This window comes from Nerophis lumbriciformis, linkage group LG10, assembly GCF_033978685.3.
Source record: "Nerophis lumbriciformis linkage group LG10, RoL_Nlum_v2.1, whole genome shotgun sequence".
Taxonomy (NCBI): domain Eukaryota; kingdom Metazoa; phylum Chordata; class Actinopteri; order Syngnathiformes; family Syngnathidae; genus Nerophis; species Nerophis lumbriciformis.
This window is the reverse complement of record NC_084557.2, coordinates 31,694,035-31,713,326: the sequence shown is the minus strand read 5'-3', so window position 1 is coordinate 31,713,326 and position 19,292 is coordinate 31,694,035. Positions and strand designations below refer to the sequence as shown.

The 19,292-nt window shown below is 41.6% G+C and overlaps 1 protein-coding gene across 1 annotated transcript in view; it reads left to right on the top strand.

Moving 5' to 3' along the window:
- The first annotated feature begins 12,222 nt into the window (after window positions 1-12,222).
- Window positions 12,223-19,292, top strand: part of snrkb (SNF related kinase b) — a 31,844-nt gene continuing 24,774 nt past the window's right edge. Inside the window, exons 1-3 of the mRNA XM_061969828.2 lie at window positions 12,223-12,370; window positions 18,438-18,787; window positions 18,866-19,260. Of these exons, the coding sequence (XP_061825812.1) occupies window positions 18,567-18,787; window positions 18,866-19,260 (616 nt within the window). The 5' untranslated portion in view covers window positions 12,223-12,370; window positions 18,438-18,566. The remainder of the gene's footprint in view (window positions 12,371-18,437; window positions 18,788-18,865; window positions 19,261-19,292) is intronic.

Genomic DNA, 19,292 nt, shown 5'->3' with positions numbered 1-19,292 from the left:
CTGGGAAGGCTGTCCACAAGGTTGCGGAGTGTGTTTATAGGAATTTTCGACCATTCTTCCAAAAGTGCATTGGTGAGGTCACACACTGATGTTGGTCGAGAAGGTCTGGCTCTCAGTCTCCGTTCTAATTCATCCCAAAGGTGTTCTACCGGGTTCAGGTCAGGACTCTGTGCAGGCCAGTCAAGTTCATCCACACCAGATTCTGTCATCCATGTTTGTATGGACCTTGCTTTGTGCACTGGTGCACAGTCATGTTGGAAGAAACTGCTGCAAACTGTTCCCACAAGGTTGGGAACATGGAATTGTCGAAAATGTTTTGGTATCCTGGAGAATTCAAAGTTCCTTTCACTGGAACTAAGGGGCCAAGCCCAACTCCTGAAAAACAACCTCACACCGTAATTCCTCCTCCACCAAATTTCACACTCGGCACAATGCAGTCCGAAATGTAGCGTTCTCCTGGCAACCTCCAAAGCCAGACTCGTCCATCAGATTTCCAGATGAAAAAGCATGATTCATCACTCCAGAGAACGGGTCTCCACTGCTCTAGAGTCCAGTGGCGACGTGTTTTACACCACTGTATCCCACGCTTTACATTGGACTTGGTGATGTATGGCTTAGATGCAGCTGCTCGGCCATGGAAACCCATTCCATGAAGCTCTCTGCGTACTGTATGTGGGCTAATTGGAAGGTCACATGAAGTTTGGAGCTCTGTAGCAACTGACTGTGCAGAAAGTCTTTGCACTATGCGCTTCAGCATCTGCTGACCCCTCTGTGTCAGTTTACGTGGCCTACCACTTGGTGGCTGAGATGCTGTTGTTCCCAAACTCTTCCATTTTCTTATAAAAAGCCGACAGTTGATTTTGGAATATTTAGGAGCGAGGAAATTTCACGACTGGATTTGTTGCACAGGTGGCATCCTATGACAGTTCCACGCTGGAAATCACTGAGCTCCTGAGAGCGGCTCATTCTTTCACAAATGTTTGTAGAAACAGTCTCCATGCCTAAGTGCTTGATTTTGCACACCTTCGATTAGGACACCTGATTCTGATCATTTGGATCAGTGGCCAAATACTTTTAGCAATATAGTGTATGTGTTTGAAATTATTTAAGTCTTTATCGCAGCCGAAAAAAAATTAAGGAGTTGGCCATTTCTGTTGGAGACCCAATGTTGATGTGCTAAAACCTGTTTCTCCTTTAGAAGCTACATTCAATATTAACTGTTATTTGTTCAAGCATATAATATATATTACAGTGTTTGGATGTATTCTATAAATCAATATATTTCTGGTTGCCAAAAAGGGATTCGAAGTAATATTTAGATATTGACACATCTCATCTGTGCATACATTACAAGAATACCTTTAGGAGATATACAGATGACATGTGTCAATATCAAAATATTATTTTGACTCATTAAGATGTGGTCTGGGGTTGATTGCAGCTTTATAAAGGGTACTTTAACACATAATCAGTACTGTATGTACTTTATTATCATATACACTATATTGCCAAAAGTATTTGGCCACCCATCCAAATGATCAGAATCAGGTGTCCTAATCACTTGGCCCGGCCACAGGTGTATAAAATCAAGCACTTAGGCATAGAGACTGTTTCTACAAACATAGGACAAGTCCATGCTCCCAACCTTGTGGGAACAGTTTGGAGCGGGCCCCTTTCCTCTTCCAACATGACTGTGCACCAGTGCACAAAGCAAGGTCCATAAAGACATGGATGACAGAGTCTGGTGTGGATGAACTTGACTGGCCTGCACAGAGTCCTGACCTGAACCCGATAGAACACCTTTGGGATGAATTAGAACGGAGACTGAGAGCCAGGCCTTCTCCACCAACATCAGTGTGTGACCTCACCAATGCGCTTTTGGAAGAATGGTCGAAAATTCTAATAAACACACTCCGCAACCTTGTGGACAGCCTTCCCAGAAGAGCTGAAGCTGTAATAGCTGCAAAAGGTGGACCGACATCATATTGAACCCTATGGGTTAGGAATGGGATGGCACTTCAAGTTCATATGTGAGTTAAGGCAGGTGGCCAAATACTTTTGGCAATATAGTGTATGTAACTCTCTTATGAGTATAAATAAAGGGTACTTCAACATGTAAACAGTACAGTATGTTCTTCAAAATCATATATAAAACTCTCTTATGGGTGAAAAGGGGTACCACCGATGGTATGAGAATCTGGTGCAAGGGCGCACATGCTAAGGCGTGGGCTAGGTATTTGTTCCCAGCATATTCTGCCAATCGCCCCTCACTTAATGATATTAAGGCCCAATCCCAATCCACCCCACCACTCATTACCACTACCACCTCTAAGTCAAGTAAAAATGGGTAGAGCTTTGTAATTTTCCCTAGGAATTGGGACACCACTTGCTATGTCACTCACTGCATAGTTTACGTTTGGGCACGTAAGCGACTACATAGTTGCATATGTCCCACGTAGTTGTACCGACACCAACATCCATCCATCCATCCATTTTCTACCGCTAGTCCCTTTTGGGGTATACATTTTGGTACCAACATGTATATTGTTATGTATTTCAATACTTTTTGATACCATTCAAAATAAAGGGGACCACAAAAAATGTAATTATTGGCTTCATTTTAACAGAACTGTTTGTTATTTAAAAGTTTACCTAAATTTCAAGCTGTATTGACACATTTGGCGAGGCGTGTTTGAAAGCAGAGCTTGCAGAGCGGCACCTCCGTGTTTAAAGCGTCATCTCTATTGATAGTTCTGAGGCCCAAATACCTTCATATTGCCTTTCACACACCCTTTTTTTTAATCGGTAGAATTGCTGTTATTTTGTCATTATTCCTTTGAACGATTATTATGATTGTATGTGCTCAGGTCGTGCGTTTTGACACAGGAATGTGCCGCGCCTCGGCTCAGCAACGTCACCGCCGCACGGCAGCACATGTGGCACGTGTGTTTTCCAAAGGCAGTAGTAACTTTCTTAATTCATTAATACCACGGTACTTTATTAGTAGCTGTGCATTGTAAAACCCTATAGTCGAACCATTACACAACATACATGGAGTTTACAGCTGAGATCTTTTTTTTTTTTTTATATATCACCAAAAGGATTCCCGGGCGCGGCCACCGCTGGTGCTCACTTCTCCCCTCACCTCCCAGGGGGTGAACAAGGGGATGGGTCAAAAGCAGAGGTTAATTTCACCACACCTAGTGTGTGTGTGACTATCCTTGGTACTTTAACTTTAACTTTAACATTCATCATGTTCGGTTGATGAATATACAACGGAATTACACGGAGAAGAAGCTACTATCTACGATTGTTGTCTCTTGTGAATTTTTTTAAGGTATGTAACATTCATGTTTTCACATTCGCAAGCTTATTGGCGGAAAAGATCATCAAGACTCCTCTTCGTCCTATCCAGGAGATCGCAAAAAGCCGCTGCCTGACCAGGGCTCAGAAAATCTGCAGAGACTCCTCCCACCCCCACCAAGGACTGTTTTCACTGCTGGACTCTAGAAAGAGGTTCCGCAGCCTCCGAAGCAGAACCTCCAGGTTCTGTAACAGCTTCTTCCCTCAGGCCGTAAGACTCTTGAACGCATCATAATAATCCCCTTAATTCCCCCCCAAAATGGATTAACTTGCCGGAATATAAAGACAATATAACATACATCCATAAACGTGGATGCATATGCAAAAGTGCAATATATTTATCTGTACAGTAATCTATTTATTTATATCTGCACCTTATTGCTTTTTTATCCTGCACTACTATGAGCTAATGCAACGAAATTTCGTTCTTATCTGTGCTGTAAAATTCAGATTTGAATGACAATAAAAATGAAGTCTAAGTCTTTGAAATTGTAGTATTTTAGCATTATTATTTAGTATTTTAGCCTAACGTTAGCTAGCGTGGCTAGCTAGCTAACATTACAAACTAACGTTCCAAACTAACATGTAATATATTATATAACTTTATATTTTATAACTTATGCAGAAATTGTGCTTTTTTTCTCTGGCCCTACCTGAGCGAGTCAGCATCTGAAATGCCTCAATTTGAAGGGCTAGATTCATAGCCCCTACTACACATTATGCCCATTACCGCCACATGCAAAGAGTCATTGGGACACCAATTCTTTCACGGGAACGCGCAAAATGTAGGGATAGGGCTACAAAAGTAGTGGGTGCGGTTCTATTGGGATTTGGCCTTAATCAAAGGTTGCGGATAGGGATGTCCTATAATGGCTTTTTGCCGATATCCAATATTCCGATATTGTCCAACTCTTTAATTACCGATACCGATACCAACCGATACCGATATATACAGTCGTGGAAATAACACATTATTATGCCTAATTTGGACAACCAGGTATGGTGAAGAAAAGGTCCTTCTTTTTTTTTTTAATAATAAAATAAAATAAGATAAATAAATTAAAAAACATTTTCTTGTATAAAAAAGAAAGTAAAACAATATAAAAACAGTTACATAGAAACTAGTAATGAATGAAAATGAGTAAAATGAACTGTTAAAGGCTAGTACTATTAGTGGACCAGCAGCACGTACAATCATGTGTGCTTACGGACTGTATCCCTGCAGACTGTATTGATATATATTGATATATAATGTAGGAACCAGAATATTAATAACAGAAAGAAACAACCCTTTTGTGTGAATGAGTGAATGGGGGAGGAAGGTTTTTTGGGTTGGTGCACTAATTGTAAGTGTATATTGTGTTTTTTATGTTGATTTAATAAAAAAAAAACAAAAAAAACAATTTAAAAAAAACCATACCGATAATAAAAAAACCATACCGATAATTTCCGATATTACATTTTAAAGCATTTATCTCTAGTTGCGGACAATTTGGACATTTCTGATGTTAAAGAACAACTCCACACTCCAAGGCTCAAGCCCTGCCCCCTAAGGCTTAAGATCTGCCCCCTACGGCTCAAGCTCCGCCCACCTCACCCACCCTGTTTGTCGAGACTCAAGCGCTGGCACATCCTGTTTTCAGCGGCCCGGCGTCCCAAAGCCCGCCTACCCTTGTCCTCAGCTTACGCTAAGGTCTAGGGTCAAATGCTCCTCCCACCATCTACTGACAGCACCCGGAATCCACTTCTTGTGGGTGGGTTAGTGCTGGTAGAGGTGCATCTGGGGTAACACAGCGCCTTCTACTGAGGTCGCTGGCTGCCTCTTCACCAACGGGGGCGCTATCGGTTCAAGCTTCAGGTCCACTTCCTGCGCTAGCGTTCCAATCTACTGGAGACGTTCCACAAAAGTACAGTGCAGCATGGATGAGCAGGTGGTACCGGAAGGTGTTGACTGAGCTGATACTTGAGTATTAGCTTCTTGTGACGACACCGCCAGGAGCCAAGCCCGTTACAGCCTTAAAGCCTGCTCAAGCCAAGCCCGCTCCAGCTTTAACGCCCGCTCAAGCCAAGCGTGTGCAAGCCAAGCTCTCCCCAGCCACTCAAGTGGGTCCGACGCCACCAGCCTCTCGAGTTGGTCCGACGACACCATCCTTGTCTCAAGTGGGTCCAACACCACCATCATCACCTCCAACAGGTCTTTCGACGACGCCGCCTCCAGCGGGTCCCCCTATGATGTCGCTTCGCGCCTCGCCTCCAGCGGGTCCTCCAGAGACGCTGCTTCCTGCCTCTGCTTGAACGGGCTGTCCGACGACGCCTCATCCTGCCCCATTTCTAGCTACACCATTAGCTCCGCAAACGCCTCCAGTTCCGTCTCCAGTGGGTCTTCCAACGACGCCACCAGCCCAGCAGCCTGCTGCAGCTCAACCTCCAGCCCAGCAGCCTGCTTGCCTGGCGTGAAAGCGTCCGCCAGGTGCTCGCGCCCTGCCTCCTTGTTGGTCATAAATGTGGCCAGTCCATGCACGCCCGCCTTGCCATCAGCACCCAATTGCACTCCTACTTTGGTTTCTCCTTCCCTCGTATATGTGTCATCCTGTTGTGACATAATTGCTTCCTGAGCGCTGTTCCCCACACCTGTCTCCAGTGAATGATTAGGGTTCCCAAATGTTTCTAAGTTAATCATGCTCCTTATTTATACCAGCCTCGCCTGTTAGTAGGCGCACATCTCTTGTTTGCTGCATGCCAGAGCTTGCGTTTGTTTTTTTCTCTTTGTGACAAGTAGTGAAGTGAAGTGAAGTGAATTATATTTATATAGCGCTTTTCTCTAGTGACTCAAAGCGCTTTACATAGTGAAACCCATTATCTAAGTTACATTTAAACCAGTGTGGGTGGCACTGGGAGCAGGTGGGTAAAGTGTCTTGCCCAAGGACACAACAGCAGTGACTAGGATGGCGGAAGCGGGGATCGAACCTGCAACCCTCAAGTTGCTGGAACGACCGCTCTACCAACCGAGCTATACCACCCCAGTAAGTAAGCCTCCAGTTTCCCCCGTGCGCTTTTTCTGGGGGGTACAATGTGCTTTAGAGGTTTAATTGATGAAATCCATTATATATTTTTTGAAAAACAATAAAGCAAGATTTGTCCAGACTATAAAACATTTTAATGAATTTAACAAAGTGTTTACGTATTTTAACATATAGTAGTACCATATTTTTCGAACTGTAAGTCACAGTTTTTTTCATAGTTTGGCCGGGGGTGCGACTTATACTCAGGAGCGACTTCTGTGTGAAATTATTAACACATTACCTTAAAATATCAAGTAATATTATTTAGCTCATTTACGTAAGAGACTAGACTTATAAGATTTCATGGGATTTAGCGATTAGGAGTGACAGATTGTTTGGTAAACGTATAACATGTTCTATATGTTATAGTTATTTGAATGACTCTTACCATAATATGTTACGTTAACATACCAGGCACATTCTCAGTTGGTTATTTATGCCTCATATAACGTACACTTATTCAGCCTGTTGTTCACTATTCTTTATTTATTTTAAATTGCCTTTCAAATGTCAATTCTTGGTGTTGGGTTTTATTAAATAAATTTCCCCCAAAAATGCGACTTATAGTCCAATGCGACTTATATATGTTTTTTTCCTTCTTTATTGTGCGTTTTCGGCCGGTGCGACTTATACTCCGGTGCGACTTATACTCCGAAAAATACGGTACCTCAATTTACGAGCCTAATTTATTCTGTGACGGAGTTCTTAACTCAAAACACATGTATCTCAAATTAACGCCTCCCAGTGAAATTAATTGAAATCAATGGTTCCAGGCTGCCTCAAAACGGCATAATTTTAACATGTTAACATGCGTCTTAAAAAGAAAAAATTACTTTTAAATCGGAAATATTGTATAAAAACTACTACAAACAACGGTAGATTTATGAAGTAATGTAGTAATAATGTACAGTATTTACCTTGGAAAATGTACTTCTTTGGTATCTTTTTTCTGCTGCTTTTCCATCAAAAAACACCCTCAACAGCTTTTCCATATTTTCATGGATAAATGTCCGCCATTCAGATATCATTTTATCAGCCTTGGTTGGCGTTGACTCATTCTGCTTCAATGTGGTACAGGCTAGCAGTGATACGCTCCAATTGCTTCGTCAAGTCTCCTACACATTATTAAAGTTGAGTTAAAGTACCCATGATTGTCACACACACACTAGGTGTGGCGAAATTATTCTCTGCTTTTGACCCATCACCCTTGATCCCCCCTGGGAGGTGAGGGGAGCAGTGAGCAGCAGCGGTGGCCGCGCCCGGGAATCATTTTTTTTGTTGATTTAACCCCCAATTCCAACCCTTGATGCTGAGTGCCAAGCAGAGAGGTAATGGGTCCCATTTTTATAGTCTTTATGTCATGTTTGTGATGCTTTCTTTCTTTAATTCAATGAATATCATCCACTTCTTTTTCTCAGCACTGTCCTTCACACTCACTTTCTCCCATTCTATGGTTGGACAAATAAAGTTATGTCAATCATAAGCTAAGCTAATGCTAACGAGTAAGACCAGATATTTTCTTACATGGGATATTTGCTACGCCAAGTAACGGCGGGGATGCTTGAAACTCAATGTTTTGCTTGCAACTTAAAACATAACAATTAGCAGATCGTTGTAATCTCAGAACACTCTTGATTTGGGGCACTCTTAAATTGAGGTGGCGTGGAACACAGCTGAGGCCACCACAGTGTAAATGTTTTTTTTTTTTTTGTTGTTTTACTTTTGTGGCTGTGTGTAGAAGTAGCTGGTTGCATCAGCTCTGCTCTTTGAATGTCTTTAATGTCCTTTGTGTTCTTTGATGTTTCCCTCTTACACACATGTTTATGTGTGCTATGGCTATGAGGGTTTTTTTTCCCACTTGGCCTCAGTCTGGACCCACTCTTTTCAGGGGCCCAGGCTTAGACTGATTTTATTTTTTTTTCTCTCACCCCCCCCCCCCCCCCCCCCCCTCTCCAGCGTTTACCTGTTTATCACTTTTTTTGTAAGGGGCGCGGGAAGTTGGCAGACCCGTCAGCGAACCTGTTCTGTCTCCCTGTGATGTTTGGTCTGCTCTTGAATAGAATTGTGCTGAAAATCTTCAGTTCCCCTCGAGGATTAATCAAGTATTTCTGATTCTGATTCTGATTCTGACAATATCCAATTACAAATGCACAATTTGTGGACAGAAATTTAACTGAACTGAACTGAACAACATGTTTAATATTGTCATGAATAAGATGTTATAAAATACTAGAATGCTTTTTTTTAATGAACAAAGTATTAAGGACAATATGATTATATTAAAAAAATTATATTTCATTAAAACATTTATTACACTCTCTGAAAGTGAAATACAAACCCTGTTTCCATATGAGTTGGGAAATTGTGTTAGATGTAAATATAAACGGAATACAATGATTTGCAAATAATTTTCAACCCATATTCAGTTGAATATGCTACAAAGACAACATATTTGATGTTCAAACTGATAAACATTTTTTTTTGCAAATAATCATTAACTTTAGAATTTGATGGCAGCAACACGTGACAAAGAAGTTGGGAAAGGTGGCAATAAATACTGATAAAGTTGAGGAATGCTCATCAAACACTTATTTGGAACATCCCACAGGTGAACAGGCAAATTGGGAACAGGTGGGTGCCATGATTGGGTATAAAAGTAGATTCCATGAAATGCTCAGTCATTCACAAACAAGGATGGGGCGAGGGTCACCACTTTGTCAACAAATGCGTGAGCAAATTGTTGAACAGTTTAAGAAAAACCTTTCTCAACAAGCTATTGCAAGGAATTTAGGGATTTCACCATCTACAGTCCGTAATATCATCAAAGGGTTCAGAGAATCTGGAGAAATCACTGCACGTAAGCAGCTAAGCCCGTGACCTTCGATCCCTCAGGCTGTACTGCATCAACAAGCGACGTCAGTGAGTAAAAGATATCACCACATGGGCTCAGGAACACTTCAGAAACCCACTGTCAGTGACTACAGTATGTCGCTACATCTGTAAGTGCAAGTTAAAACTCTCCTATGCAAGGCGAAAACCGTTTATCAACAACACCCAGAAACGCCGTCGGCTTTGCTGGGCCTGAGCTCATCTAAGATGGACTGATACAAAGTGGAAAAGTGTTCTGTGGTCTGACGAGTCCACATTTCAAATTGTTTTTGGAAACTGTGGACGTTGTGTCCTCCGGACCAAAGAGGAAAAGAACCATCCGGATTGTTATAGGCACAAAGTTGAAAAGCCAGCATCTGTGATGGTATGGGAGTGTATTAGTGCCCAAGACATGGGTAACTTACACATCTGTGAAGGCGCCATTAATGCTGAAAGGTACATACAGGTTTTGGAGCAACATATGTTGCCATCCAAGCAACGTTACCATGGACGCTCCTGCTTATTTCAGCAAGACAATGCCAAGCCACGCGTTACATCAACGTGGCTTCATAGTAAAAGAGTGCGGGTACTAGACTGGCCTGCCTGTAGTCCAGACCTGTCTCCCATTGAAAATGTGTGGCGCATTATGAAGCCTAAAATACCACATAACACAACGGAGACCCCCGGACTGTTGAACAACTTAAGCTGTACATCAAGCAAGAATGGGACAGAATTCCACCTGAGAAGCTTAAAAATGTGTCTCCTCAGTTCCAAAACTTTTACTGAGTGTTGTTAAAAGGAAAGGCCATGTAACACAGTGGTGAACATGCCCTTTCCCAACTACTTTGGCACGTGTTGCAGCCATGAAATTCTAAGTTAATTATTATTTGCAAAAAAAAAATAAAGTTTTTGAGTTTGAACATCAAATATCTTGTCTTTGTAGTGCATTCAATTGAATATGGGTTGAAAAGGATTTGCAAATCATTGTATTCCGTTTATATTTACATCTAACACAATTTCCCAACTCATATGGAAACGGGGTTTGTACATTCAATCCAAGCATTGCACTGATGTGCATGTAAATATTTGCCCAGTCATAATAAAACCCAATTATTTTGTGATATGTTGCTGACGACTCAGCAATTGTGATGGGAATGATACTGACCCCATATTGAATGAGCAGGTATCGGACACCTCGGTCTCCTTGGACGTATCCTCGCTCATCCATGTGGACTGGACACTGGCTGAGAGTTGGTGGGCGGCCGAGGGTGGAGTCAATCAATCAATCAATCAATGTTTACTTATATAGCCCTAAATCACCAGTGTCTCAAAGGGCTGCACAAGCCACAACGACATCCTCGGCTCAGATCCCACATCAGGGCAAGAAAAAACTCAACCCAATGGGACAACAATGAGAAACCTTGGAGGGGACCGCAGACGTGGGGACCCCCCGCCTCCCCCTCGGGCGACCGGTGCAATGGACGTCGAGTGGATCTAGCATAATATTGTGAGAGCCCAGTCCATAGTGGATCCAACATAATAGTGAGTCGGCTCTCTTGGTTGCTTTGTTGGGTCTGCTCCTGTCTCTGGCCATGCTCCCCCCACCCCAGCAGACGATGGCGTTGAACACCGCAGAAGCCACCACAGTGTATATGTTTTTTTTATTTTATTTTTATTTTTTTTACTTTTGTGGCTGTGTGTAGAAGTGGCTGGTTGCATCAGCTCTGCTCTTTCGATGTCTTTAATGTCCTTTGTGTTCTTTGATGTTTCCTTTTACACACATGATTATGTGTGCTATGGCTATGGATTTTGTTTTCCCCCTTGGCCTCATCCATCCATCCATTTTCTACCGCTTGTCCCTTTTGGGCTCGCGGGGGGTGCTGGAGCCTATTTGAACTGCATTCAGGCAGAAGGCAGGGTACGCTCTGGACAAGTCGCCACCTCATCGCAGGGCCAACACAGATAGACAGACAACATTCACACTCACATTCACACACTAGGGACAATTTAGTGTTGCCAATCAACCTATCCCCAGGTGCGTGTCTTTGGAGGTGGGAGGAAACCGGAGTACACGGAGGGAACCCACGCAGTCACGGGGAGAACATGCAAACTCCACACAGAAAGATCCCGAGCCCGGGATTGAACTCAGGACTACTCAGGATCTTTGTATTGTGAGGCACATGCACTAACTCCTGTGCCACCGTGCTGCCCTACGTCCCTAGATAATAATAATAATAATAATAATAATAATAACATTGAATTACAATTGTAATGCACTTTACATTTTTTAAATCTCAAAGTGCGACAAAGTATAAAAAAAATAAAATAGAAAGTTAGAATATATAATAGAAAATTAAAATAGAAATAAAAACATGAAAAACACTAGATAAACACTAGATAAAACAGAAGCCTAGATAAAATAGAAATAAAAACATGAAAGCACTGGATAAAACAGATTGGCAGTGCATTTAAAAACAAGAAGGCAGAGAAATAAGATAAAAGCTGTGTTAAAAAGGTGGGTTTTTAGATGTCCACTAGATGTCGCCTAAGTGTAAAACGTTTATACAAACATGTTTTGAAAAACATAGTATTGATCAATTTCTGTATATGTACTGCAATACTATGTAGTTTTGTAGACAGTGGGATATATAATGTAGAAATGATATGGGCACGTAGGGGGGCTGTATGAGACGTATAACTTTTAATGCCAAGAGTTTCCATGAGCAAGTTATGGTAGTAAATGGAAACACGTTTCTTCTCCTTAAATCGTCTTGAAATTTCGGACATCTCGGAATGCATCTCAGCTCAGGCTATTTGTGGAGGGAACACAGGAACACTGTTACATAATCACTCGCACTTCCATGCGGTCCGCCTGCTCAGAGCTGGAATGCATTGACGTCACAAGGAGCACCGACGTGCACGCGCTGAGCTGGCGCGCAGCGCGTTCTCGACCATTCGCAGTGGAGTCGAGCTCGGCGAGGGGGGAGCGTGCCCGCGAACACAACATGGAGCCGCGTACAGAACGACGAGGAAGCGTCGACGTCGTTATGTTGCCCAGCGAGATGTCAGAGTCGACGGTAAGTTAGCGAGGCGGTTTTTGTGACTATTTTTTTTACCGTGTTAGCGTCTTCGGCGGAGGTGGGGAAAGGGAGCTAGGAGGGTTGCGGATGTGCCAACTCGGGACTGCAGTTTGTCGAGAACAGCTGGCCGTGACACACTTGGCGGCCCCATGGCGACATAACTGATAATACTGCGCGTATTAACAACGAGCAGGCCTCACTCCGGCCGCTTTGCCACATGTAAACAGTTGCTGGGCTGCCATGTATTATGGATGGATGTAGATGGACGATGTTTGTGACGAATGAAGATGTCAGATGGACTTGTTCCCCTTGGGGAGATCAGGAGATGATGTCATCTGCATCATATTCAGCCCCTTAGACACACATTAAGGTTTCCTATTACACTTATTGATCAGGCCTGTTGTGCAGGGTGAGTGTAATTTGAGAAAGATGCTCCTTCACTAAGACAATGGACCATCTTCACTCTTATCTTGTGCTGTACTCATGTATGTCAACTTTTACTATTTTCTTCAGTGAAACAGAATATTCTTTATTTTTCCTGGCTTAATGGTGTATTTATATGTATTTATATATCAAAGATTGCTGGGACACCAACCACAAACTACAACTGTCTGATGTGGGTTCTTGCTGGCCAACAAGAATGTACTGAACAGCTATGATGTAATCATGTATGCAAAATATAATATCTGGAAAAAACAATTCTGATCCTGATACCCCAATCTAAACATACAGTCGCGATCATGGCTGTCTTGAGTTTCCAATGCTTTCGACAACTCTTATTTTTTTGTGTTAGAGTGATTGGAGCACATACTTGTTGGTCACAAAAAACATTCATGAAGTTTGGTTCTTTTATGAATTTATTATGGGTCTACTGAAAATGTGACCAGATCTGCTGGGTCAAAAGTATACATACAGCAATGTTAATCAATCCAATCCAATCCATCCATCCATCCATTTTCTACCGCTTATTCCCTTCGGGGTCACGGGGGGCGCTGGAGCCTATCTCAGCTACAATCGGGCGGAAGGCGGCGTACACCCTGGACAAGTCGCCACCTCATCGCAGGGCCAACACAGATAGACAACATTCACACTCACATTCACACACTAGGGCCCATTTAGTGTTGCCAATCAACCTATCCCCAGGTGCATGTTTTTTTGGAGGTGGGAGGAAGCCGGAGTACCCGGAGGGAACCCACGCAGTCACGGGGATAACATGCAAACTCCACACAGAAAGATCCCGATCCAATCCACTTTATTTATACAGCACATTTAAACAACAAGAATGTTTCCAAAGTGCTGCACAGCCATGTTAAAAACAATATTAAAAACAATATTATGCTCCACCCATGACTGAATAAAAACAAAAAATAAATAAATATAAAACCAATATAAAACCAATATAAAAATAAATATGATTAAAAACTATTGTAAAGGGTAAAACCAATTAAAACAGTAATTAGTAATCAAAATTTATTAAAAAAAACCCACAGAGGACAGAAGACCACACAACTCACGTAGTGTTAAAAGCCAAATAATAAAAGTGGGTCTTAAGACGAGACTTAAAACACTCCACTGTGGAAGCAGTTTGAACATGGAGGGGCAGAGTGTTCCAGAGCTTAGGGCCTTCTCTGTGGTTGGCCCTGTCTCCTCTGGTTTTAAGTCTCGTCTTGGGCAATAGTATTTGGTTACATGTCCCTTGGCAAGTTTCACTGCAATAAGGCGCTTTTGGTAGCCATCCACAAGCTTCTGGTTGAATTTTTGACCGCTCCTCTTGACAAAATTGGTGCAGTTCAGCTAAATTTGTTGGTTTTCTGACATGGACTTGTTTCTTCAGCATTGTCCACGCGTTTAAGTCAGGACTTTGGGAAGGCCATTCCAAAACCTTAATTTTAGCCTGATTTAGCCATTCCTTTACCACTTTTGACGTGTGTTTGGGGTCATCGTCCTGTTGGAACAACCAACTGAGCCCAAGACCCAACCTCCGGGCAGATGATTTTTGGTTGTCCTGAAGAATTTGGAGGTAATCCTCCTTTTTCATTGTCTCATTTACTCTCTGTAAAGCACTAGTTCCACTGGTAGCAAAACAGGCCCAGAGCATAATACTACCACCACCCTGCTTGACGGTAGGCGTGGTGGTGTTCCTGGGATTAAAGGCCTCACCTTTTCTCCTCCAAACATTTTGCTGGGTATTGTGGCCAAACAGCTCAATGTTTGTTTCATCTGACATCACATGGACAAAGATAAGACCTTCTGTAGGAAAGTTCTGTGGCTTCTGAACAAAGTAGGACACCACAACGCCCGCCGGCAATAATAAATAATAAAATATTTTATTTGTTACTTCATTTAAATAAATCTTAAAGTTCTACAGTACAAACAAATATTTAAAACGATACAGGCTTAACCATTACAAAATGGTAACATATTAATACTTCAACACTATCCATGAAGCATAAGGAACACAAAATGTGCAAAATAGTGGGTTTTCTAACAGCGTGTCTATTTATTTTAGTTATTTAAAAAAATACTTTATTAAAAAAATTGCAGTGTATGCACAGTAGTAGTACTTTTTTTATTATTTTTTCAGCAAATTCGACAATACTGTGATAATGATGACCTTGATCATTTTAGTCACGATAACTGTAATATGAAATGTTGATAGTGTTACATCCTTAATATGGAATGTATTTTGTGCAAGTCAACCGTTAAACCTTGTATTTTTTCATATCGGTATGAAACTGTTGATAAAGCATTTTGGCCGTTTTAGGACCCAGTTGTTTATTTAGCAAGCTCTGCTGCCTAATAACCTAACTTGTACATTGTCCCAACTGTGCTAGTTAAACAGAATATTCCTTTTTTCCTGGCTTGATGTGGGAAGTAGGAGCAGTCAACCACGCAATGGTGTATTTATATGACAAAGATTGCTGGGACACCAACCACAAACTACAACAGTCTGTCCTACTGTCTGATGTGGGTTCTTGCTGCCCAACAACAATGTACTGAACAGCTACGATGTAATCATGTATGCAAAATATAATATAGGAAAAAACTATCTAAACGTATATAAAAACATTACTGTCTGAGCAACTAAGCTATTTAATGGACTTCAAGGACTTCTGAACAGAGTAGGATGCCACAACGCCCGCCAGCAATAATACATAATAAAATATTTTATTTGTTACTTAATTTAAATAAATCTTAAAGTTCTACAGTACAAACAAATATTTAGAACGATACAAGCTTAGCCATTACAAAAGGGTAAAATACTAAGACTTAAACACTATCCATGAAGCATAAGAAACACAAAACGTGCAAAATAGTTAGTTTTCTAACAGTTTGTCTGTTTATTTCAGTTATGTAAAAAAATTGCTGAGTGTACAGTGTTTTTTTTGTTGTTGTTTTTTAGCAAATTCAACAGTACTGTGATGATATTAATGACCTTGATCATTTTGGTCACGATAACTTTAATATGAAATTTTGATATCGTTGCATCCTTAATATGGGATGTATTTTGCGCAAGTCAACCGTTAAAACTTGTATATTTTCATATCGGTATGAAACTGTTGATGAAGCATTTTGACTGTTTTAGGACCCAGTTTCTTATTTATCAGCAAGCTATGCTGCTTTATAACCTAACTTGTACATTGTCCCAACTGTGCTGAACTGGGCTTTTATTTTTTTGGTTTGCTGTCATGATTGTTTTGTATGTCTTATTTGCCCTACATGATCACAATTTACTATATTTTTCTATCTGTTCTATTGTATTGTTTATATTTTTCTGTTAAACTATGCTATTTATAATCCAATCTAAGTATAGCATATAGTATTGTAATTATTATGTACATTATGAGTGTAACTATTAAAAAGTGGATAAAGTATGGACCGCATGGAGTTCTCAGAACTTGAAATACAGCCACGACAATAGAGCGCACATCACAGCGGTGGTGTGTGGGTGCTGTGATCTGCGTGACGGCGAACAGCAGAGTTTTAACTTTTTTATAAGCAACTATTTTCTGCTTGCCTTAACCGTATGCACATTATCAACAAAGAGTTTTATCCAAATCCAAAATGGAATAAATATTTTTCTCTAAATTCTACACACAATACGTACCCCATAATGACAATGTGAAAAGGTTTTTTAAAATAATTTTACAAATGTATTAAAAAAAAAAAAAAAAAATCACATGTTCATAAGTATTCACAGCCTTTGCTCAATACTTAGTTGATGTACCTTTGGCAGAAACTATAGCCTCAAGTCTTTTTCAATACAATCCCACAAGCTTGGCACACCTATCTTTGGGCAGTTTTGCCCATTCCTCTTTCATCTTTATTGAATTTATTCCATTTAGGAATAAGGCTGTAACATAACAAAATTTGGAAAAATTTAAGCCCACTGAATACTTTTCGGATGCTCTGTAACTTTGGATTGGGGTTTGTTGTTTCTTTATAGGGAAATACGTTAATGTCACTTGTTTTCATGTTAGCATTTAAGCTAGCGCCAGTCAGCTCTTGAGTTTCGCAAAGTGAATTTATCATTTCCGGTTTTTATATAATTGTAACTTAAAGGCCTACTGAAATGCGAATTTCTTATTTAAACGGGGATAGCAGGTCCATTCTATGTGTCATACTTGATCATTTCGCGATATTGCCATATTTTTGCTGAAAGGATTTAGTAGAGAACATCGACGATAAAGTTTGCAACTTTGATAAAAAAGCCTTGCATTTACCGGAAGTAGCAAACAATATGCGCGTGACGTCACCGGTTGTGGAGCTCCTCACATCTGCACATTGTTTACAATCATGGCCACCAGCAGGGAGAGCGATTCGGACCGAGAAAGCGACGATTTCCCCATTAATTTGAGCGAGGATGAAAGATTCGTGGATGGGAGCGATTCAGATAGGGAAGATGCTGTGAGAGGCGGGCGGGACCTGATATTCAGCTGGGAATGACTAAAACAGTAAATAAACACAAGACATATATATACTCTATTAGCCACAACACAACCAGACTTATATTTAATATGCCACAAATTAATCCCGCATAACAAACACCTCCCCCTTCCCGTCCATATAACCCGCCAATACAACTCAAACACCTGCACAACACACTCAATCCCACAGCCCAAAGTACCATTCACTTCCCCAAAGTTCATAGAGCACATATATTTCCCCAAAGTTACGTACGTGACATGCACATAGCGGCACGCACGTACGGGCAAGCGATCAAATGTTTGGAAGCCGCAGCTCCGTACTCACGGCACTGCGTCTGCGTATCCAACTCAAAGTCCCCCTGGTAAGAGTCTCTGTTGTCCCAGTTCTCCACAGGCCAATGGTAAAGCTTGACTGTCATCTTTCGGGAATGTAAACAATGAAACACCGGCTGTGTTTGTGTTGCTGCAGTCGGCCGCAATACACCGCTTCCCACCTACAGCTTTCTTCTTTGCTGTCTCCATTGTTCATTGAACAAATTGCAAAAGATTCACCAACACAGATGTCCAGAATACTGTGGAATTTTGCGATGAAAACAGACGACTTAATAGCTGGCCACCATGCTGTCCCAAAATGTCCTCTACAATCCGTGACGTCACGCGCAGGCGTCATCATACCGAAATGTTTTCAGCAGGATATTTCGGCGCGAAATTTAAAATTGCACTTTAGTAAGCTAACCAGGCCGTATTGGCATGTGTTGCAATGTAAAGATTTCATCATTGATATACAAACTATCAGACTGCGTGGTCGGTAGTAGTGGGTTTCAGTAGGCCTTTAAAATGGTAGGTAATAATAACGTCAAGGAGTTTTACCGTGGTTATCGTTATTACCGTTTATCGTGGTGTGTGTGTGAAAAAACTGACCCCACGAAATCGCGATCTCAATTCTAAGCAAAAAAAAAAAAAAGATTCCCATTTTCCAGATAATCTTGCAGCCCCTGTCTTGTACATATTTCTGACAATAGCACTAACGTAGTTTGAACTTTTAAATTCAAATAATGAAAATTTGTCTAATGCAAAATCACCTATAGTCATCAACATGTTTTTGATTGTGTTGTTATTTTTCATTTTCCTTTCAGGTAACCACCCTGCAGTAAGGAGGATTTTCACCTAGCAGCCCCGTGTCCTTCTTCCCTAAAACGTTAATCATTCCTGCTCCTGCAGTTTCCTGAAGCGTGCCATACATTTACAACTTTTTCGATGCCAACATGGACTGCGGAGAACACATCTCGGCTGAAGGCGAAAGTTTTAATTCAGGCCGTTTGAATCTGAGCGGACTGTACCATGTGGGTCGGACCTTGGGCAGGGGCCATTGTGCGGTGGTCAAACTGGCCCGCCATGTCAACACAGGGCAGCTGGTTGCTATCAAGATGATTGAAAAGACCAAACTTGACGTCATGGCATCAAGTCACCTCTTACAGGAAGTCAGGTAAATAGTGTAATAACACACGACACTAAGGATATTGATATGCAAACACAATACAATGTGTTATTTCTATTATTTTAGATGTATGAGACGGGTGCAGCATCCCAACGTGGTTCGTCTCTACGAGGTCATCGACACACCCACCACCCTATATCTGGTGATGGAGCTGGCCGAGGGGGGAGACCTGTATGACTACATTCTCCGCCATGAGAGAGGCGTTGCTGAGGCCACTGCCAAACGTCATTTTGCCCAGATTTTGCGCGCTGTGTCATACTGCCACAAACTCCACGTGGTGCACCGAGACCTCAAGCCGGAGAACGTAGTGTTTTTTCCCCAGCAGGGTGCGGTGAAACTGACAGACTTTGGCTTCAGTAACTTATTCCAACCCGGGACAATGTTGGACACCAGCTGTGGATCCCTGGCATATTCCGCACCTGAGATTCTACTAGGGGAGCAGTATGATGCGCCTGCAGTGGGTGAGACTCTCTTCAAACTATCTTTATTCATG